The following is a 22834-nucleotide window of genomic DNA, read 5'->3' on the forward strand; positions in this document are numbered from 1 at the left end:
TTAGACTCGTGCCTTGCAAATTTTATTAGTAATCATTGTTATAGACAAGCTAATAAAGCGAACTGCATAGTGAAACACCGACATCAACGCCTTTCTTCCATTTTTCAGTCTGTATTCCTTCACTCAACTCTAGAGTATGTTTATTTCCAGATTGAAAAGAGAAGAAAAGATGAAGTATGCACTTGACACTCAAATTACATTTATTTTACCCAAATGTACAAATATTATTGGTGAAATCTACACTATGATACAAATATAAGTAGTGGGAAACTTGGGTAATGTTGACACCCCAGGTACCACATAGCTTCCCAGGGTGCTTCTAATAGAGGGACATCTAAGTAAATACTCGTCATTTTCAACCAAATTTGGTATCACACTCTATCCCACCGGGCTAGTTCTTCTCAAAGACACTCGCCAACTTGTGCATTACATGTTCTTTTGCTTGTCGATCAAATGGATCTTCGCCAATGTATAAATCCAGTACTGATTGACAAAGAAGTTTGCTCTCGATGCTCCCCACCTCATCTCCGTTAACTGCAAAAGTTCATATATATATTTATGCAAAGTACAGACTATAACTCAGCAAACATACTTTTTCGCAACATTAGTGTAACTACTCACTTTGTTTCTTTTTATTTATTACATTTTGACTTTTACGGTCTCCAATGCACATCTTTAACCATGAACATGTTCAATTGGATATGTAAAAAAAAATAGATATTATAAAAATTCATTTTAAGACAACTCTAACAATATTCCACGTGATATGGTTGTGATCTTTATAAATTTGTAGTCACAATTTTTAAAAGTTGACCACACATCAAAACGTAACAAATAAAAAGAAATAGACAGTGGTATTTAAACATAGCACAACATGCTTATTATAAGTAGTAGGCTAATTGAACAGATGAAATGATATAAAAGGTCCATTCTCTTATAAAAATATATAGCCCCTCTCATATTCAGTTCCATAGTAATAGCTTCTTAAAAACTCAAACTTGCAACGCACAATATTTATACTAATGAATGACAAGACCACAAGACTAAAATCAGCTGATGCTATCCCCCAACCATTCCTCAAGTACAAAGAAGAGAGAGGGAGAGCTTACTTTTTGTGCGAAGCACATGACTAGGGGTGCTTATCGAGCGAGTCGATCACGAGCTGAGGGGTGCTCGACTCAACTCGAAAACTTTTTACATGTGCTCAACTCGTGCTCGCTAAAGTTTCGAGCAAATAAAACCTGCTCGACTCGTGCTCGTTAAAGTTTCGAGTCGAGTCGAGCAGCTCACATTCTGCTCGTTAAAATTTTGGTCCTTCTATTATTATATGCCTTTATTTATTTTTTGTTCAATTAATATTGTTTTCCTTATTATATATAGATTTTATTAAAAATTTACTCTTTCTTTTTTTATGATATAAATTAAGGCTTAATAAGTGTCAAATTTGTTTAAAGATAGTAACTTATTGTTTGCAAATTCTATATTAATATTATATTATCGAGTTGCTCACGAGCTTATCGAGTCGAGTTAGAGCTTGCTCAACTCGTGCTCGTTAACATCTCGAGTCGAGTCGAATTCGAGTCGAGCCAACTCGAGTCGAGTTTTGACCGAGCGTTGACCGAGTCGAGTACGAGTTGCTCGCGAGCTGCTCAACTCAATTAGCACCCCTACACATGACCATGCTCCCTGGACAATTCTATAACGGAACCCTTTGGTATTTTCATTTCATCTTTGAACTGAGAAGTAAATCTGCAACGACCATATGTTAGCTCAATCATGCTCAATTGATAATGCGTTTCTTACATTATAAAAAGCCACAACTTCATTATGATTTTGGTCCTTGTTTAAAATTTATAATATTCTTGGCCATTGAGTTAATAAATATATTTATTAACTTCTTCAAAATCTACAAACTATGTGCTCCAATTTAAACATAACAATCTACCAGGGCGATTAAGTGCTCATAAGTCATAATCCTATCAGTCATGGTTCATGACCATGACTCTGTGAGGTGTAATAAACACACATTCCCCACTATATTACTCTGCTTTCATGATGGTCAAAAGTTAAAACTTTCTGTTGAAGACTGAAATATATCAATATATCATTATTATAACAAAAAAAAAGACTTAAAGCTGGTTGACAAATGCTTAATCCATAGCATACATAAATTACCCTACTGCTAAATGGATTTCAAAAGTTCTACAGCACTGATTGCACAGAGATAACCTCCTTTGAAAATTGTACAATTATTTTTACTTAAACACTCTTAAATAAATTGCATGTTGAATATATACAAAGTACTTACTCCGTTCCTTTATAGTTGCAACACCATATTTGCACGCGATTTAAGGAAGGCATTAGACTAAATAAAGAATTTCAACATCGAAGTAAAAAATAAAAAGTGTTAAGTTGTTATGGTTTAAATTTTTTAGATTAATTCATCCGTTTACCTTCGCTATACCCTTCCTTAAATAGCGTGCTAAGAAGGTATGTTGCAACTATAAAGAAACAGAGGAAGTACATAAATAAAACGCAGAAAGTAAGAAAGATTTATGTAAGGCACTAAGGCATAGGAAAGTAGCTACCAAGTCTTGCAGTTAAACAACTTAGGGTAAGATGAATGGATGCACAAGGGCAGAGCTGTGATGGGCCAGTACCAGATTACACCATGGCTCAAAAGATGATAGTGCACCCAACTTCCCTTGCACAACAATTTGTGGTAAGGTGCAGAAGGGCAGAGTTGTAATGGGCCAATGCTAGATGGCACCATGGCCTACGAGATGTCGAGATGGTGGTGCTGTGCACTGATGAAGTAGGATGGCAGCGAAACAACGTAAGGTGAGGTAGGAGGAAAGCAGAAGGAATGAATTTGATATCACACATAATATTCAATCAGAAAATGCCCTTTATTGTTCACATTTATAAAAGCCTCTAAATTTTTTGAAAAGTTTTGTTCAGGTTGATAAGAATTAGAATTACATATACTGTACAAAGTTAATACAAAGTAATAGATTTTCCAAAGTTAAATCTGAAAATTTTGACAAAGGTTTACCAAAATGTCTCATTAAATTCTTTAGAGATGCCCTCAATTTTGACTTGTTATTCTGAACATCTAGGAGCTTTCCATAATGCTACAGGTACTCAGCCATTGACTTCTTAAAATGCTACCATAATTTTGTGCAGCATCAAAATGATTGTTTATCATACTAAAGGAAAATGGAATATGAGCCGTGATCTTTTATGAAGAGCGGGACAGGGGGCAGAAAGAAAAAAAAAAGGAATGGATAAATAAAGTTTGTGTGATTAGGTCAAATATAAAGAGCAATTGAAAAAAATGAAGCTATACAATTATATGACTTCAAACAAATTGTTATACATAGTAAAAATTGATTGGTGGAATAAGGCAAATAGTCGCAAAAATAAAGTTGTAAGGTACAGAGTAAAAGTAATGGTTGAATTTGTAGTTGCAAACAGAAGTTTATGCCTCAACATCAGGTCAAAGTAAGCATAAAAATTGATATGGATTAAAGCTGGCAGATCTGAGGTATGATTTGAAGATGGAAAGAGTGCTCTAGAGCCTCTGAACTCCGGATGCTTAATAAGCATACCAAACACATTGTATAAGATTTTGAAATTGACTAATTGAGTTACCTGTGAAGCAATTCTTTGTTATCATCCACCCCAAACTTCTGAAGTCTGCTTCCTACTGACTCCTCAAAAGCACTCCGCACAGATCGAATGCTTAATCTAGAATAGACTATTTGTAGTCTCACAGTCAATTTCACATCACTTTCCAGCAGATCTTCACTGAAACCCTTATTGTCTTTCAGATCAGAAGCAGAATATTCCCCGTACTTATCCTTCAGATGCTTCTGCACATCATCTTCATCAGCATATACACCTGTCCATAACAAAAAAATAAAAAATAATATAATTTAAACTAAATTATAATTTAAATGTAAAAAAATCATGTAGCCAATTTCACTGATTACTTCCACTATTGATTACCTGTGCAGTTGTACTGATTTGACCATCTTTGTTAAAAAAATTCAGGAAGGAAATCAGTTTGACATACATGTATGTTTACATCAGATGGTGATGCTACAGAATACAATAAGGCTATTGCCGCTATCCCAATGTCTTTTAACAGCTATGCACAAGGATTAGGGGCTTGTAAGATTATTGTATCGAAATTTAAAGATCATTACTAGTAGAGGAGGTCTATGTTTATATCTGGGATTGATCAATCTCACACACATGAATCATAAAATTGTTCATTGTTCATGTGTGTGAGATTGATCAATCTCGGATATAAACAAAGACTTTCTCTAATTCATTAGGATTTTAAAGTAAAAGTAATGTTGCAGCATAGAGTATTTAATAGAACTTTGTCTTGGAGTAGGCATCATTATTGGTCAGATAGCATTTTGGCTGTTGAAGAACACAATGGTAAGGCCTTAATGAAACACCAAGATCCATAACAAGACCCTGAAACCATGTACCTCTTTTGTACTTTCATAATCTGCTCTAGTTGTAGATAATGCAACCTAAGGTAGCAAGATACCTTCCAACAGAACACGAAATGAAGATATAATTAGAGAGTGATCTTCAACAGTCAAGATAACTTCCATAGCCAAAATCATCGAAGCCCACATAATTAAAAGTTAATAAGGTCTGCCAAAGTCTAGCCCCAGATTTGTAGTTTCTTTTAAAGGACGAAAGGTTCTATTAAATACTTCCTCTGTCTCAAATTAGTTGCTCAATTCACTTTTCACAACATCCAAAATTCGAATTTGACCATACATGAATATAAAAATTATAAAAAGCTAATATATTGAAAGTACACGTTAAGAAAAATCTAACAATATCCCATATGATAAATTGATAATACCTTGTGTATATTTCTTATATGAGTTATATCGTAGTGCAGAATTGCAGTCAAAAATGAAATTCTTAGAATTTAAAAAGTCAAATGGAGCAACTAATTTGAGATTGAGGGAGTAGCATTATAATGCTCCATTCCAGGATTATTATACATATACCAGCTCACCATGCTTATAGCAAATGCAAGATTAGTCTAGAGAAGACCGTGTCTTACATAAGACTATCAACTGCACTAACTTACTGAGTGATTAAACACTAATCTATGGAAAAGATGCATCTTTGCTGCACAAAATCCTATATCTCAAAGGACTCAAAACTCCTTGATGAGTTGAGATTTAAAGTAGTTGATTAACCACACTCACAATTAAGTTAAGCACCATTCTTCGGTAGCTCAACAATGGAAAGGAGCATTGGAATGCTCTTAAATAAATCCTTTGAAACTTAAACTACAAATCTGGGATGTCACAATTGGCACTTACTGTTATTCAGCCCAGATTAAGTTACTACATACATAAGAGGTTATTTTGGTGCAAGAGGCTTCTCCACTTTTCTTGGCACACGTTTTATATTCTCATCCTCTACAGTCTACACCATACATAAGATGTTGGGAAAATTTGTGGGGCATCCAACTACTTGAGTTACAAAAGAGCATTCTCTTTCTCTCATAAATAATTCATTAAGAGTTCCTTTGTTTGTTAAAACACAATCATTTTGAGAGATGTTTTATATTCACCTTATAAAATTTGGGAATTTTGTAATATAAAAAAATTTCATATAGTATATATTTTGGTAGCTCAACATTTATGGTATTTTTACTTAAGGTTTTTCTTCATGTTAAATATTTCGTATTGAGCATCCTTTGCTGCTTTCTTACATTGATTTTCTTGTTAATTTCTCGAATGACTAAGTTTTTGCTTTGCTCAATACCTCAACATATAATTCAGAAAACTATCTTAAAATTCCACAACTTTTTCCAAGGAAAGAAAGGCATCTTCTTTTGTTGCACCCAATTCTAAAACTTTTTCCAAGGAAAGAAAGGCATCTTTTTTTTATTGCACCCTTAATTAATCATAAAATGTTCCCAACTTAGACAAACTAAGACCTTAATCATGGTTTAGTAAGAAAACACAATTAACACCCAAAATCAAACAACCAACAATCAATCATACATTAAAATTTAATAATGGGTCAAAAATCATAAACAGTTACTAGTAATGATAATTGAACAAAATCACACAAAACCCATCAACAAAATCACACAAAAATCATAAAATTAATCATAAAATGTTCCAACTTAGAAAAACTAATCCCAGGACCATAATTGGCTTATCAGGGTGATTAAGAGAACACAATTAACCAACCTAAACAAACAATTAATCTTAAACTTGATAATGGGGTCCAAAAACCATTAACAGTAACAATTAATGACAATTGAACAAAATCACACAAAACCCAACAACAAAATCACACAAAAACCATAAAATTAAGCAGTAAAATCAAAGAAAACAGTTTAAAGAAGTATACCAAAAGCATAAACATCAATGTTCTTAAGCCCAAACAAACTCTTCCTCCTCAATCCAATACCCAGCAATGTCTGTGAATCCTTAACAATGGACGGAAACGAAACCCCTGTTTTAGGTTCAGTGACATCAGGAGGGGTGACGTCAGAGGAGAGAGAAAGACAACCCCAGAAAGGAGAAGAGGAAGAAGGAGCATTTGGGATAAAGGGAAAATGGGTGAGTAAGAAATCAAGTGTGTTTTGAAGAAATGGGTGTTCGTCAGAATTGTGGGTGATTGCAATGCCGGCACAAGCGCCGGCAATGGTGGCGCCGGCAGCAGTGAGGAGGCGGAGGGAAGCGGCGGAGGAGGCGGAGGGTTTGGGATTGAATGGCGGAGGGAACGATGAGAAGGGGAAGCGCAATGATCCCATTGTTGTTGGGTGTAAATGGTAGGACTAGACGACTAGTAGTAGTACTTCCTTGCTTTGTCAATTGAATTGAGTGACTTTGTGAGTTTGTGTCTTATATGATAAGCATAATCAATGCTCACCCTTTTTTTTTTTTGAAGAATAATCATTGCTCACTTGAATGCAATTTAATAGCTTGTATTCTCTTTACTTTATTGTTAGGGATGGCAGGTTGGTATAACTTTGAGAATTTGAAAGTGTATTCGTCCTAATTGTAGCGGTTATGGGTATTATCTTGGAGGGTATTGAGGGTCTATTCTCTTCAGATTATTTTCAGTTCACTTCTTAATTTTCTCCTCTCATAAAATATTCAGTTCATTTCAGTTAAATTCAGCTCAGTTCAATCAATCAGAACAGCCCTGAGTCATACTCCCTCCGTTTTTTTTTTTATTTGCATCACTTGGTGATGCGCGGAGTTTTAGGAGGATAATATAATATTGTGAGTTGATGAATAATTTATTGTACTTCTTCCGTTAACGATTATTTGCAACGAAAGCGACATGCGCGGACTCCTAGGCAAAAGTTTTTAAGCATGATTAATGAAAAATAGGGGTTTGTGATTAAGTATTAATCCTACATGAAAAAAAAAAAGAAAAAAAAATTAAACAAAACCCATAACCATTGAAACCCAGAACCACCACCAAACCCACCGAAACCCATGACCCAAAACCACCACCAAAACCACCGGAACCACCAAACCCACCAAAACCCATGACCCAAAACCACCACCAAAACCATCGACACCCAACCACAAACCCAACCGCAAAACCCAACGAACCACCGCGAATCAAAACCGAAAACCCACAACCACCACGAAACAAAACCACCAGTCCACCACGAACACCGGAAAACCTTCGATTACCACCAAGAACCACTTAAACCCTTCGACGAACCACCAAGAACGACGAACCAAAAACCAATTACCTACCCATGAACAACCTGCAAATCCACCCACAAGCCACCAAATCCAACCACAAATCAATCAAACCACCCACAAATAACCAGATCTGAAACCCACAAATAAGAATGGATTAGAATTCGAAAAGAGATTAGAGATGAAGAAGATGAATTGAGAGATGAAGGAGGAGAGAGAAAGATAATGGGGAGATGAACAATCTGATTTTTTTTTTTTTTTTGTTGACAAATACAGATTAATCTGACTATTAGGGTGGGAAGGGTAAGATAAGTAATTTGAATTAAGGTTATAATGTTTTATAATTATGTGGAGTATCATGTGCTAAACTCCGCCAGTGGGTTTCCCGCTGCCAGTCCCAAGCCTGGATAAAGGAGGAGGGTTACGGTAGGCCAGTGACAGCCAGTATAAAACTTCGTCACATCCCATGACATGAGCCAAACAGATATTTTCGTGGGGGCGTTCCCTACTCAGCGACGCGCTGCACTTCCTAGACCCGGGTGTAGTGATAAGTATGCAAGGGTTGCTAGGTCGTCGCCCAGAAGCGACGCGCCACATTGCCCGAGTGTGGTGTCAAATGAGCAAGGGCGTGCCATTGGGGCGTTCCCTACTGAGCGACGCGCTGCACTTCCCAGACCCGGGTGCAGTGATAAGTATGTAAGGGTTGCTAGGTCGTCGCCCAGAAGCGACGCGCCATATTGCCCAATTGTGGTGTCAAATAATCAAGGACTTGGAGTTGGGATCAGGAGGGAGCGTGGGAGAAAAGAATTTAGTTTGCGGATTGGTTCTTGGAATGTGGGGTCTCTTACGGGAAAATCAGCAGAATTGGTAGAAGTAATGAAAAGACGACGCGTGAACATCATGTGCCTCCAAGAGACAAGATGGACAGGAGAAGGAGCTCGAGGCTTGGTTTTGGGGTATAAGGTATGGTATGTTGGGCAAGAAACGAGCCACAGAACAAGGAATGGTGGAGCTAGGAACGGAGTTGGTGTGGTTCTCGATGAGAGGTTGGCAAAAGAGGTGATCGAGGTCTATCGGAAGAACGATAGGTTGATAAGGCTGAAGTTGCTATGTGGCAAGGAGATTGTGAATGTTATCAGTGCTTATGCTCCCCAAGTGGGTTTAGATGCAGAAGAGAAACGACAATTTTGGGAGGACCTAGACGAGGTGGTGCAGGGTGTCCACCACTCAGAGAAGTTATATATTGGAGGGGATCTAAATGGGCACGTTGGGGCGAGCCGAGATGGCTATGAGAGTGTCCATGGAGGCTTTGGGTATGGGCAGAGGGACGCCTGTGGTGAAGCTATTATGGATTTTGCCCAATCATATGATTTAATTTTGGCTAATACTTGGTTTAAGAAGAGGGATTCACACTTGATAACTTTTCGGAATGGAGCAAATGCAACTCAAATAGACTTCCTGCTCACAAGGAGCATAGATAGACAAAGTTGCATAAACTGTAAGGTTATCCCAGGGGAGAGTGTGGTCACCCAACACCGGCTATTGGTAATGACTATTCGTCTGAAAGAGAAGGCGAAGAAAAAAGTTAGACAAGAAGAACCAAGGATAAGATGGTGGACCCTAAGGGATGCAAAAGCTAAGGTTTTTACAGAAAAGGTAATTGAAGAAGCGGATTGGGATGGAGAGGTGGATCCGGACATGACCTGGTTACGAATGAAGAACTGTTTCCTAAGAGTGGCCAAAGAGGTCTTAGGGGAAGTAAGGGGAAGAACTTCGGTACAGAGAGATACTTCGTGGTGGAATGAAGAGGTGAAAGCAGTAATTAAGCAAAAAAGGGAATGCTATCAAGCCTTAGGAAAATGTAGGAGTGATGAAACCTTTGCAGCGTATAAGGAGGCTAAGAGTAAGGCAAAGGCAGCTGTTCGCCAAGCAAAAGAAAAGGCATATCAGGAGGTTTATGAAAAGCTTGATTCCAAGGAGGGAGAAAGGATCATTTATAAGATGGCAAAGAGAAGACAAGAGGCAAGGAAGGATATTGGCATGGTGAAGTGTGTCAAAGATAAGAACCAAATGGTCCTAGTGCAAGAGGAGGGCATCAAGGACAGGTGGAAGGGGTACTTCGATGAATTATTTAATGGAAGTAATGGAGTTGTGATAGGAGATACCTCTATGAGTGATGAAGAAATCAACATGGAGTATGTGCGAAGGATTAGGAGAGTAGAGGTGGAGATTGCACTGAGGAAGATGAAACCTAAGAAGGCGGTTGGCCCTGATGGGGTACCGATAGAGGTGTGGAGGTGTTTGGGTAAGATTGGTATTGATTGGTTAACAAACCTTTTCAACAAGATATGGACGGCTACAAGGATCCCACAAGATTGGAGGAAGAGCACCTTGGTCCCGGTTTATAAAAACAAAGGAGACGCTCAAGATTGTTCTAACTATCGAGGAATTAAGCTTATGAGCCATACTATGAAGTTGTGGGAAAGGGTGATTGAACAAAGGTTGAGGGCATGCACAAGCATTTCAGATAACCAATTTGGTTTTATGCCTGGGAGATCTACTATGGAGGCAATCCATTTGATAAGACAAATGATGGAGTTTTATAGGGTAAAGAAGAAAGATCTTCATATGGTCTTTATTGATTTAGAGAAGGCATATGACAAGGTGCCAAGAGAGATACTTTGGTGGGCAATGTTGAAGAAAGGTATCCCACGAAGGTATGTAGACCTAGTTAAGGATATGTATCGGGATGTGTCAACAAATGTGAGGACATGCGGAGGGTTGACAAAAGATTTCCCTATTACAATCGGATTGCATCAAGGGTCTGCATTAAGCCCTTTTCTTTTTGCAACGGTTCTAGACGAATTAACTAGACCAATTCAAGATGAGGTTCCATGGTGTATGCTGTTCGCAGATGATATCGTTTTGGTGGATGAGACTAAGGATGGGGTTAATGTCAAGTTGGAGCAATGGAGGCAAAGGTTGGAATCTAGAGGGTTTAAGCTAAGTCGGAGTAAGACTGAATATTTGGTATGTCGTTTTGGCACTCAGAGGGGGACAAGCAATGAAGTGGTGAGTTTGGATGGAAAGGATTTGACCATGAGTGAATGTTTTAAGTACCTAGGGTCGATCATCCAGAAGAATGGTGACATTGATCAAGACGTGACCCACAGGATTAAGTCAGGGTGGCTTAAATGGAGAGCGGCCACGGGAGTGCTATGCGACCGCAGCATTCCCTTAAAGTTGAAGGGAAAATTCTACAGGACTGCCATAAGACCAGTGTTGCTCTATGGTACAGAATGTTGGGCTTCTAAGAAAGAGCATATTAAAAAGATGGAGGTTACGGAAATGCGCATGTTAAGGTGGATGTGTGGAAACACTTTAAGAGATAGAATCAGAAATGAGGTTATTCGCAAGAAAGTAGGTGTGGCGGGCATTGTAGATAAATTAAGGGAAAATCGTCTGCGTTGGTTTGGACATGTAAGACGGAGACCCGAGGGTGCACCGGTGCGAAGAGTGGAAGAGTGGGACCATGGAGGGATTAAACGAGGAAGAGGGAGACCAAAGATGACTTGGTTGGAAGGAGTGAGGAAGGATATGAAGTGCATGGATTTACGTGAGGATGAAGTTTTGGATCGTAAGGGATGGAGGAGAAAGATTTATGTTGATGACTACACGGAATAATCAAATTTGGTTCATGTTAGCCGACCCCACTTTTGGGATTAAGGCTTTGATTGATTGATTGATTGATTGATTGTAGTATCATGTGCTAATAATTTTTAAGTGAGGGTATTTTAGTCATTTTGACAGAAAAAAGTTACTAAAATAGGAAAGAAATAAGTTTGTTGCAAATAATAGGTAACATCCTTTTTTAGTAAATGTTGCAAATAACTGTTAACGGAGGAAGTAGTAAAAGTAAGATGGGGACCATGAAAGAGAAAGAATGTGAGGAAGAGTAGATATTTTTATTATATAAGTGGGGACCATGGAGGAGAGAGAAATGATAAAACAATTTAAGTGGGTTTTAAAGTAAGAGAGATATGATAAAATAAAGTATAAAGTTTCCAAATAAGGAATTGATGCAATTAAAAAAAAAAAATAAATAATAAATAAATAAATAAAGAGAAGTGATGCATTTAAAAAAAACGAAGGGAGTATTAAAAAAAAAATTAATTATACCTGTCATGGATAGTGAGTAGGTGGTGGATTTGAAATCATATTCTATGTCAAAAAAAATTCATATTCGCCCTTTTATCTGGCTAACCCACCCTGTATCCACATGTTCACTCTTCATCTCCATCTGTTTGTCTTATATATGATGGTCCAACACAATTTAAATATATATATATATAGGTAATGAATATAAACTTAAATGATAAAGCAAGCATGAATTTAGATTTATACCCACTTTAAATAGGGTATTGATTGATGTTGAATACATACCCACGATGGGTAATGGTGGTATTGGGTATGAAATTTTAGATGAGATGGGGGTATCCACAATTCCACACCCATATTGCGCACATCCTTATTTATTAGTAGTCACTTTGTTTGTAAATAATAGTCACATTCACACATTAATTATCATTTAATTGAGTTTCAGTTTAATATGTTAATATAGTGAATTAGGGTCTGTTCATATTTACTTAATTTCAGTTCAGTTCAGTTCAGCTCTAATCAGTTCAGTTCAGCTCAGTTCAATTCAGCTCCAATCAGTTCAGTTCAGTTCAGCTCTTAATTTCCTTCTCTCATAAAATATTCATTTCAGCTCAGTTCAGCTCCAATCAGTTCAGTTCAGCTCAATTTAGTAAACGTGAACAGGCCCTTAGAGATAAAAAAAAAAAATGAAATAGTATGTTACTTTTATTTATCATTTAATTAAGTATACACATTATCTCTAAAACTATGCACAATACACACATAGTCACATACTATGAAGTAAATAAATATCTTACCTTAATCTATTAGAAGTACACTTTTAACATGACTGTGAATTACACTTTAACATAATATTTGTATACAATTATAGTGTAAAAGGCCAAGAAAAGGACCTAGTAGTGTCTCCAAGAAATTTTAATTTTATACCCACGAGAAACAATCCTGGCCTTTATTCGCCATTTTTCTATTAAAAAGTATGGGTGTTGTTGTCCTGATAGACATTTGACGACCGTTTTAATTTGCAATTGACGATAGTTAATCATCGTAACCGACCACCACCAATCCATCTTCCTCCCTCAATCCACGACTTAAATAACCATTAATTTTTATCTCTTTTCTGCAAACCTACCACGAGCTTAAATGGTGGAAAATGGAAATCTTATAGCTTCAATGGTAGAGGTAAATCAAAGCTCAATTTCAAGCTTTCAATGGAGAAAACAATGGAAGAGACGAAGCTGCCATCAATATCGATTTTGGTGATAGTGTCAATACGATGGTCGGTTTGCAAAAAGAAGATGAAGATGGTGGTTAAATTTTGATTGTGGATTGAAGGAAGGAAGGGAAGAAAGAGGAAGATGGTGATGGTGGTTTTTGGTTCCAATTTGAAGGCGAAAAGTGCCGATCTGAAGAGGAACGCGAGGCAGGAAGTGACGAGTTGAGGCGATAAGTGTCGTGTTGGAGAAGAATCGCCATTATTGAATTTTTTTTTTTTTTTTTTCTCCCTCTCCATTGTCTTAAAAGCAAAAAAGGAAAATACTTTACTAAAGTAACACAATAACAAAATTTTTTAAAAAATGATAAATATTTTAACCATAAGTTAGCTTCACCAAACGTCATCAACAAAAGAGTAACATCCGTTATTAATGGGCAGACTCCACATCTATTTACTTTTTGAAAGTATATATTATAGTTAATTCAGCTTCAAATTAATAGGTGTACATATTTTATTCTCCTTCTCTTGGAATATACTTGTTTTGTTCATCTAGGAGATTAATGGGGGGTTGCTCGTGCCCTCCTCCCCCCCTTCCCCCCACCACCCAAAAAAAAAAGGTATAGTGCCTAGTGGCGGATCCAGGAATCCAAGCTAGGAGTAGCACTAGAAAATAATAATAAAAAAAAAGTATATATTGTTGTAACGTATCATAATATAATCAGCCAGACATGGATATAATGCGTTGTGTAATCGTACAATAATTAACAATCAAATTCAGACATTTATATTGACAATTTCAATTATATTATAGATATCGATTATACTATTATAAACTTTCTACCAGTTTATTTTTTATTTTGTCAAAGTTACATATGAATTTATAGCGAAAACTTTGGTATAAATTTTTCCTTGTGCACATATGCTAATTAACGTAAAACTTTGATTGAAAGTATCTCTAATAATTAATCTTATAATATTTGAATATTAAAATAATAAATTTGACGATTCTAACAAGTACCCACATGACTATATTTATTATTATGTATAAATCACAAATATTAGCTAAAGTGAATTAGATAAATTGTACAAAAAGTCCAAACGTTTCATTTATTTAAACACAGTTGGAATATGATTTTTTATATTTATTTCAGTGTAAATTTTCATACGATTATAAATAAAATTTAATAATGGCCAAATAAATGCAATAAATATTATGTAATGAAATTGAGAAGAATGTCATAAAATATAACAGAGCGAGTATTTCATATTAACAAGGATTGTTTATAAAAAGTGTGAAAATGGAAAAAAGAAATTTATCATGAAAAGATAGTAATAGCTTATAAAAAGTGTGAAAATAAACTACATACAAACGGTAAAATGTGGATCCGCCAGTGATAGTGCCGATATTTAAGTGTTGCAAACTTGCAAACTACATACAAACGGAGGAAATAATTGCTAAAATAACAGTCTCATCAAGAGACTACGCGTTATAAACTGAGTGTCAAGGATTTCTAATTTGGCACCATGAAAGTAGTTCAACAACAAATATCGAGTAGCTATGAAATCAGATTTGTCAACACCAAAATTCTTTATGACAAAAATGTCAACTTCCACAATTATGCATCATGAAGATTCTCAAATCTGTAGTTCCAAGATGCTTATGCACCAACCAAATCAGACTACCATGATCCAGAAACCCAGCAACAGATGCAAAGAATAAAAAAGGTTTTGCATCAATCACCAGACAAGGTCTATCGAGGACTCCCCTCTCCAGCAGTTTAGACGAGTAAAGCAGAAAAACGAACACTGAAATGAATTTGAAACAACAGTTTTGGCACCTGCAGATTCCTTTAAATAGAATCAAAGTCAGTCAAAGAGTTGAGGCAAAGTGCAAAGGCAGCCAAGATTAACAGAAATGTCAAAGGAACAATTAATCTTGTTAATTATAATGGCAGAATTAAAATTACAAATTGATTCTCAAAATTTTCAGACGAAGTCACTCCATGAAAAAGGACATTCTAATTGTTTTTACACTACTACTATATGTTTCAGAATCTTGTAAAGGTTTTAAGGTATTTCTAAAGTTTCTCAAGTTATCATAGGAAGCATTTACTTACTAACAGCAATTTGTCAATGCATATATCACAAGAAATAAAGCCCTACGTATGTTCCCTATTTGGGACATTATTTGAATATTATATAAGCTGAGATTGAGAAATTGAAATAAGTATGCTGACTCACAAAAACTGTTTCATATTGATCTCCCTACTTTGACCAATTATGTCTCACAAAAAGATTCCAAGTAGGAAGAACAATATGAAACGGGGAGAGACACAAAATCCCCAAGTATAAATACTCTTCTTCTAACCCTTAACCTCCCTTGTAGCCGTCAACCTCATTTTTCTTTCTTTCGGTTTATTTTGAAGGAAATTGTGTTTTCCTATCTTACATTCTCCTTTTTTCTTTCTTTTCCATCCACCGCCACCACCACCATACCTTTGTCCTCACTCTCTTTCATTCTCTCTTTCTCAACAGCCAGGAAAAATGTGATGGAAAAAAGTACAATTAAACATAATACTAAGCCCTAGTATTTTTACTATAGTTCCACACAATAAAGTTTATATTTCAAAATATTGTCATACTTCACATTTCTAGCACCTTCTACTTCTTTATATTTCTTCGTCAAAAAGCTCAATTTAAAAATAGCCCCTCTATGACCAAAGACGGGCTACAAGAATATGAACCAATGTTGCCTCAATGCAAGGATTAAAAGCCTTGAAGCCTCACACTTTGCAGGGATTAGTGGCAATATAAATTTTAGATAGAAAAAAGAACTTTAATGATTCTATCTACTAGAAGATCTATAATTATCCACTTACAGATCCATGAATTAGGAGGTGCTAGTTGCACTTTTCACATTCACATGACTATAATGGACCAAGTCAGGTCACAATGAATAGGGGCAAGACAAAGTGGAGAGCTCATGTATTTAAGAGGATACTGGCCTGGCAAGGTAAAGGTTGAGGCCTCGGGGTGAAGAGGACTAGTGGAGTACACTAATCTCAGAGAGAAAGGATGCAGAAAGGCTAAATTTAGTTGGCCACTTGGCCTTTAATCCAAAACAGATAAGTGCAAATTGACAATTAGAGAGAACAGAAGATTTCAAGAGCCACTTGTATCGAATGCATAACAGTGTAAAAAGCTAAGTACGTTTTACACCTACAAGCTAAGAGACGCACACAATGCGTGCGTGTACAATTTAAGTATTATATCAAGCTGGATTCTTGTTTTATTCCAGAATTTGATCATTTTCTAATAAAAAAATTTTAGTGGGTTACAAAATTGTTGAAAAAAAATGTTCATGTTTTTTTTTTTTTTTTTTTTTTTTTTTAAGATGGTAATTTAAAAAAATAAAATAAAAATTGAAATAGTAAATTTGGAAATGGAGAAGGGCATTTTGGGTCAAATTTATCAACCAAGATGCCCTTTCTCTTTATATAGTACTATAGATTTGAGATGGACAAGGTAACTTTTCTGATAACTTCAGCTTTTAAATCCAAAAGGCTAGGGCATAGTTAGGCCATATTGGCATATTCTGTTTTGAGATTACTGCACAAACCAGAATATAATGTGGAACAGCTACTCATTGATTCTGATTTTCAGTTTAATACACTCTGAGAGATTTGCATGCCAAACATGCTCCAATTTCAGTCAATCCTAAGCCTGGATGTTCAAACAATTTTAAATAAATAGTTACATACATAGTGAACATTACCTACCAACCACACATACTTCAAGCTAATAGACCACATGATATCCAAAACCTCTACATAATTCTCGCCTGATTGAAACCCAACAAGATTTAAAAACTACCAGGGATGTGGATGAATGACATCATATTTGCATGATAAGTTTCTAGGTACAGGGTACACCATACATTTAGGTACACCATACAAGCCCAAAAAATGTTACTTATCAAGAAAGGAAGAACTATTCATCATCAGCTGGGAAAGAATAGTGAATCCAGATTAATTATCCAAATTGCTAATTACTGATAACTGAAACCACAGAGGAAGCAACCATGCGTCTCATGTGTCCATAGGACTCCCTACGAAAAAGTAATCAGCTCGGCCACAATAGAGAATGTGCTTTGAGATCAGTAAGATTACGATCTTGAATAAGTAAAACACCTACCAAATACAGAAAACTTCTTGATAAACAATGAACACCTTAAAAAGATGTATATCTACAAGAAAAACATTTTTGCAAAATGTAACATCCTAATTTTGAAGAATTATCCACAATAAAATGACCCACTCTCCCCTCAAAATCTCATACATACACAAAGTCACAAAGGAGGTAGACGTAAATGACTCAAATTTATAAGTGGATCAGAAATGCCAATATTTTTGGCATTATCAACAAATATCCTAACCTGACAGCCTGGGGCCTAATATACACTTCTATAGTTCTATATACTATGCAGAATGCATTATCAAAGGTTTACAAGCTCAATATTCAAGCATTTCCAAAGTATAAAATGGAGATGTACACAGTGGCAAACAACCAGGAGAAAATATAAAGCAAAAGGATCAACAGATAGATCACATATATGTCTAAGGAGACCAAGAGAAAGAAAGAAAGAAAGAAAGAAAGAAAGAAAGGGAGAAAGAAAAAAAAACCTGAAAAATCACAATTACTTGATGGAAAGGATGTAGCCTAACAATCGTAGTGGAAGGCGTGGATGCCACAGGCTCCACGTTAGAGTGCCACCTGTCCATAGAGTTTTAATTGTATAAGTTATCAACCAAAGGACTCCAAAGGAATGGCAATAAATGGGAAGGAAAAAGATTAAGATAGCCTACCTAACACTTTTGCGGGATTTAATAATGCTGAGGATGCCATTATACATTATCCATTTAGAATGATAAATGCACTTTCGAAGACACCACTATAAGATATGATAAAAGAAGTGCACCGTCAAGGCGTCAATACATTTTTGTTCCCTGATGGTTTCAACATGCTTTTGCATCACAGTCAACCAACTTCATCGCTTTATAGATCATAAATAAAATTCACCACTAGCCACAACAATATACACAAGCTTATTTCAATCAACATGCTGACCAGTTACTCTGAACTAAAACCTCGTCGTAACCTTTGCAACATGTAGGGCACATGCAGAATAAAATTAACATGTGAAACCAATTTCTTCCTAAATTCAAAAGGCACGTGGATGACCTGCATCAAAGCACAGGCACAGATTGGCATATCCAAGGTGCAAACTAAAACTCAAGAAGCCTTTAACCAAAAGCAGGAGCCAGGAATTTCTTTTTAGTCACTGGATCCTCATGCAAAAGCACAACATCTGTCAGCTTCTCGAACAATTCCTCCAGCTCATTTACCCCAAACTTTCGGTAGTCTAAAGGCTTCTTGTACCTTTGCTGGTATATATTTTCAAAATAACTCAAAAATATCCCACATGAATAACTCACTAATATCTCCTCCAGCTCATGCTTAAACTGTAATAAGTTCTGGTCTTCTAGTGCAAACAGTGCTGCTGTACTCAAAGTTGAATTGTCTGCAACACCTCTTCGCTCTTGATCTTCTACTACCACTCTCTCATCGTCAGAGAACTCATCAGATGAACCGCAAATAGCATTAGCTTCCATATTCTCTTCCTGAACTTCTTTCCCTTTCTTATTACTCTTTGGTGCAAGTGAAGGAGCACAAAGGCCTGCCCTCGCACTCTGAAGGTACACAAACTTCTTCTGACCCTTCCCCTCTACAGTAATCACATCTGACATTTTCTTGAGGAGATTCACAAGCTTGCACGCTCCATACTCTGCAATGTAAAGAGGCCGACCAAACACCTTCTGGTATTCTGCAGGAACACGAACCAGGGGTATACATCCACCAGAAAATTCAAGCAGTTTTACTAACTGTGCCTTCAAATTGTTTACATCGCCAGGTTGTACTTGTACCCACCGATTTGAATTATTTTGGTCAATTAAAGCAATAGAACCTGTTGTAGGGCCTGAAACTTCATTCAAACCAGAAGACAGAGAATTTGCTCTTAGTGACGTGGTAAATGCAGGCAAACCAGCTGAAGTGCAAGTGTTATACTCAGATAAAGACTGAGAAACTATGGTAAAATCCCTTGAGTTGTAATAGCTTTGTGAAAGTCCTCGATAAACAATTGCTTCCTCGTCATTTCCATCAATATTCTCACTTATATGGAAACCCGTCAAAAACCCAGCATTATCATATCCCCCACGAGGGTCCAAATTTGGAGGCACATAACCCTCTCCACGTGCAACACTAGGCCAATCCCAGACAAACCTACCAGCATTACACAAGGCAGATGAAACACCCACTCCTGAAGGAATAACAAGGATCACAGTATACCCACGTTGACCAAGAATGTGCAGCGCAGGAGCAAAGTCCACATCCCCCGAGATCAGCATGATGGAAGAAGGTGGAGAATTGTCAAGGGCAAAAAGAAACATGTCAACTAAAATAGCCTTATCAGCGGCATCCTTTCTCCCATTCGGAACATCCACAAGTTTAACTCCTGTCCTCTGGCACCCTTCTCTAACTCTCCTGGGAAATGCATTAAAGTCCCCATATGCAGAAAACAATGTAACAGCACCTTGAATTACAGGATGGACCCGTAATGCCATTCTGATGTTCCCAGCAACATCTTCAGGACGGACATCACTAGGGACAGGGCAGTTCTCAATATCCCACAAAATAGCAACAGGACCTGGGGGGGAAATTCGGCTTGGGGGGCTGCCAGATGGTTGTGCCACATTATTATTAGAGTTGGGCCCATTTGCAGAACTTCTCTCCAAGCTATCTGAAGATACTCCCCATGATGTCATGTTTGAACTGGCAAGCATGGTTCCTATGAGAGGAAATCTGCAATAAACTAGAAAATTTATATTATAACATAAAAAAAATACAAATAGAAAAAGATGAAAAACACTCTTGTGCAAGATTTAAAGAGAAGTACATCAAAAGAAAACTAAAAAAGCTATTGACTTTTCCAGCAAATTTGAACCATGCGATGGAGATAAAAAGCATCTACATTACTCCTTTCGTCTCTAAAAATTGTTCCTGTCTAAACGGTGATTGCCTCACAAAAAGAACTTTTAGAAACGATGAGACTATTAGAGAAAACAAGAAACGAATGTCTATAGATTTAAACACCCCCTTCCCCTGAAAATTCATGCTTAAAAAAAGCGTGAGGACTGAGGAGGGGGGTGCCAAGATTTATGACTTATGACTATGAGTAAAACCCAACAATCCATAGCAAGGTTCAAGAACCAAACTTGAACTCGCTAGAATAAAAAACGCACAACAAATCACATCCTTGGCAACTCTATTTGGTCACACTACTTCACTCAAAGTCCCATTTCTATAAATTCACTAGTTATTTCAACACTTAAGCTAATTAAGAAAACCTAAGCCACCCTTTTCCTTTCATAGCACTGAACTACCTACACCAAGGCGGCTATAAATATCGGCAATTAACGGAACATTCAACAGCATACAAGGCTGATATATACTAAAATTGTCATTTTCCTAGCTACAGCAATCTAGGGAAGCTTCAACCCAATCAAAATAAAAAATAAAAAAAAAAACTACTACAGTACTGCTTAAGTTTCACAATTAACTACTTGTATCTTAATTCCAGCATCATCAATTTATGAGTATTCGACATCGATCCAAATCAACACTCATTAAGACCATAATACAATCAATATGATACTCCTTATTAATTACTATAATACTTGTACATAATTAGAAATAATAAAGCAAATATCTTCAAATAATTTGGTACAAAAGTTACCTACACAATCAAACACTGCTCATGAATTAAGCAATCAAAGTCGAAAAAAATCATGATAAAATAACAGAATCAAACCAATAACAAAACAAATTTAAGGAATCAAAGAAAAATAAAATAATACGATCTACCCAATTGAATAAAAAAAAATCCCAATTCAAAAAATTATAACAAGATCCATATTATAAAATAGAAATCAAAAGTTTGTAAACACAATTAAATCAGTCAAGAATTGAGTACAAAATCAGAGGTAAAATTAATTAATGAAAAATAAAAGTTGGAAGAAAAATGGAAAAAAGGGAGCTGAGAAGAAAAGAGAGAGGTACCAGGAAGAGGAGAGAGAAAGAAGTGACTTGTGGACGAAGGAAGATTTCTTCAGAGCGACGGCGAGAAAGAAAGAAAGAAAAGATAGTGGTGGGGAGTTTGGAGAGAGAGAAAGAGAGGGTGATGAATGATGATGATGACCAAGACCAAAATTACATTACTCTTTCACTCGTCACCGACCCTCGTGAATGTTAGACGGTGTGGTCAGCCATTGTCGAGGTTACTTGGGGTTACTTCGTTAGTGTTAGTGTTATAAAGGTTAATATTTTTTTTTTTTTTTTTTTTTTTTTTTTTTTTTTTAGTGAAAACTCGGGGTCGGTTCGACCTTAATACCATATCTCGTGCCTAAATTTACAAAAAGTAATGGACTAGTCAATTTGCAAAAAGTAATGGACTTGTCAGGTTAAAGCTAGCTTCTTGGTCTTTCTTCGTGTCGAATTAGGATTTTTAGCAAAAAATTGCGTTTTAGGCTTGCCCAAACTTGCCTATTTTCGAGTCAAGCCTTAGTTGATCACCTCTACATGAAACCACTCTCGCCTAGTATCTATTAAAGTGGTTATCAATTTTTTGGTTTTTAAATTTTAGAGCTGATCTAAGCTAGTCCAGCCCGTCCCGGTTCGAATTTTGGGAAGCTTTGGGTAGCACTTTTTGGCCCGAAATAAAGGTCGAGAGCTGGCCGGTCCTGGTCCGAATTTGGGAAAGTTTTGGGCAAAATTTTAAGGTCAGGCCCGACCCAATTTTTTAAAAATTTTATTGGGCAGGCTTGGGAATGCATGTTTATGCTATATTTGTTCATTATATTAGCTCGGCCCAAAAAGCACGCACGACCCCGCCATTTTGGCGGGTTTAGACATGGAATTTTTTGCCCGAAGCCAGGCTTGACTCGAGAAATGGGCAGAATTTTTATGCCTCGGCCCGACCCGCCCATTGATTAAGTTTATATGATTTAAAAGTCATACATCTTTCGTGTTACCTTAAGTTTTGCACTTTAATCACTACATAGCTTTTGGCAATTTGGTTGACTTAAATAAAATACAAGTAATTGATAAGTGGGGTAGTTAGAGTATTAAAAAAAATGTACAAGAAAGAGAGTGTGATTATTAGTTTATAATAGAATGTAAGGGAAAAAAAAAGTAATTACAAAGTAAGAGTATTACCTCCGTTTTATAATAATCGCAATAGTTTGACTTTTGCATTATTCATATACTTACTTTAACTATACTTATACCAATATATGAAATAACATATGTTACCATGTACTCGTAAAATATTGTTGGATCTGTCTATGTATCTTTCATATTATACTTCTTAGTTAATGATAAAAAAGTTCAAACATTATGGTCAAAGTTATGCATTTACATGTGTGCCAGCAAAATGTGGTCGGTGATTATTATGAAACGAAGGGAGTAAAATAAATAGTCACATTTATTTGAATCATCAATATATTTTTTTAAAAAACTAACAACAAAAAAGTCCAAATTACTTTTCATAATTTTATATACAAAACACGGTCACGAACAAGCCCTAAAGTTAAAGTTAGTTGTTTCCACTATTTTTATG

The 22834-nt window shown here is 36.3% G+C and overlaps 2 protein-coding genes across 4 annotated transcripts; both read right to left on the minus strand.

The window, feature by feature from the left end:
- LOC145605197 (fatty-acid-binding protein 1-like) lies at window positions 1–7673 on the minus strand. Its single transcript, XM_081661236.1, has 5 exons — window positions 6412–7673; window positions 3655–3904; window positions 1671–1749; window positions 1110–1122; window positions 1–534 (listed from the first exon to the last, which is right to left on the minus strand). The coding sequence occupies exons 1-5, from the start codon at window positions 6815–6817 to the stop codon at window positions 392–394; spliced, it is 891 nt and encodes a 296-aa protein (XP_081517362.1). The 5' UTR covers window positions 6818–7673; the 3' UTR covers window positions 1–391.
- A 6684-nt stretch (window positions 7674–14357) lies between these two features.
- Window positions 14358–21411, minus strand: LOC145605011 (uncharacterized). 3 transcript variants are annotated; one of them, XM_081661015.1, is made up of 4 exons: window positions 21277–21411; window positions 17964–20029; window positions 17781–17871; window positions 14358–14946 (listed from the first exon to the last, which is right to left on the minus strand). In XM_081661015.1, the coding sequence occupies exon 2, from the start codon at window positions 19998–20000 to the stop codon at window positions 18402–18404; it is 1599 nt and encodes a 532-aa protein (XP_081517141.1). In that variant the 5' UTR covers window positions 20001–20029; window positions 21277–21411; the 3' UTR covers window positions 14358–14946; window positions 17781–17871; window positions 17964–18401. The 3 variants fall into 3 exon arrangements, with proteins under 3 accessions (XP_081517141.1, XP_081517142.1, XP_081517140.1); XM_081661016.1 differs by having other exon boundaries at window positions 14358–14936; window positions 17964–20019; window positions 21277–21410; XM_081661014.1 differs by having other exon boundaries at window positions 17964–20019; window positions 21277–21410.
- Window positions 21412–22834: the final 1423 nt, after the last annotated feature.

Source organism: Chenopodium album, chromosome 22 (genome assembly GCF_948465745.1).
Source record: "Chenopodium album chromosome 22, dcCheAlbu1.1, whole genome shotgun sequence".
Taxonomy (NCBI): Eukaryota; Viridiplantae; Streptophyta; class Magnoliopsida; order Caryophyllales; family Amaranthaceae; genus Chenopodium; species Chenopodium album.

Bases quoted from the DNA above. Each gene is read 5' to 3' on its own strand.
- LOC145605011 (XM_081661015.1), bottom strand. From the start codon at position 20,000: ATGCTTGCCAGTTCAAACATGACATCATGGGGAGTATCTTCAGATAGC.
- LOC145605197 (XM_081661236.1), bottom strand. From the start codon at position 6,817: ATGGGATCATTGCGCTTCCCCTTCTCATCGTTCCCTCCGCCATTCAAT. The intron at 3,905-6,411 runs GTATACTTCTTT...TGTTATGGACAG, and splicing joins CATTGATGTTTATGCTTTTG to GTGTATATGCTGATGAAGAT. The intron at 1,750-3,654 runs GTAACTCAATTA...TGGTCGTTGCAG, and splicing joins AACAAAGAATTGCTTCACAG to ATTTACTTCTCAGTTCAAAG.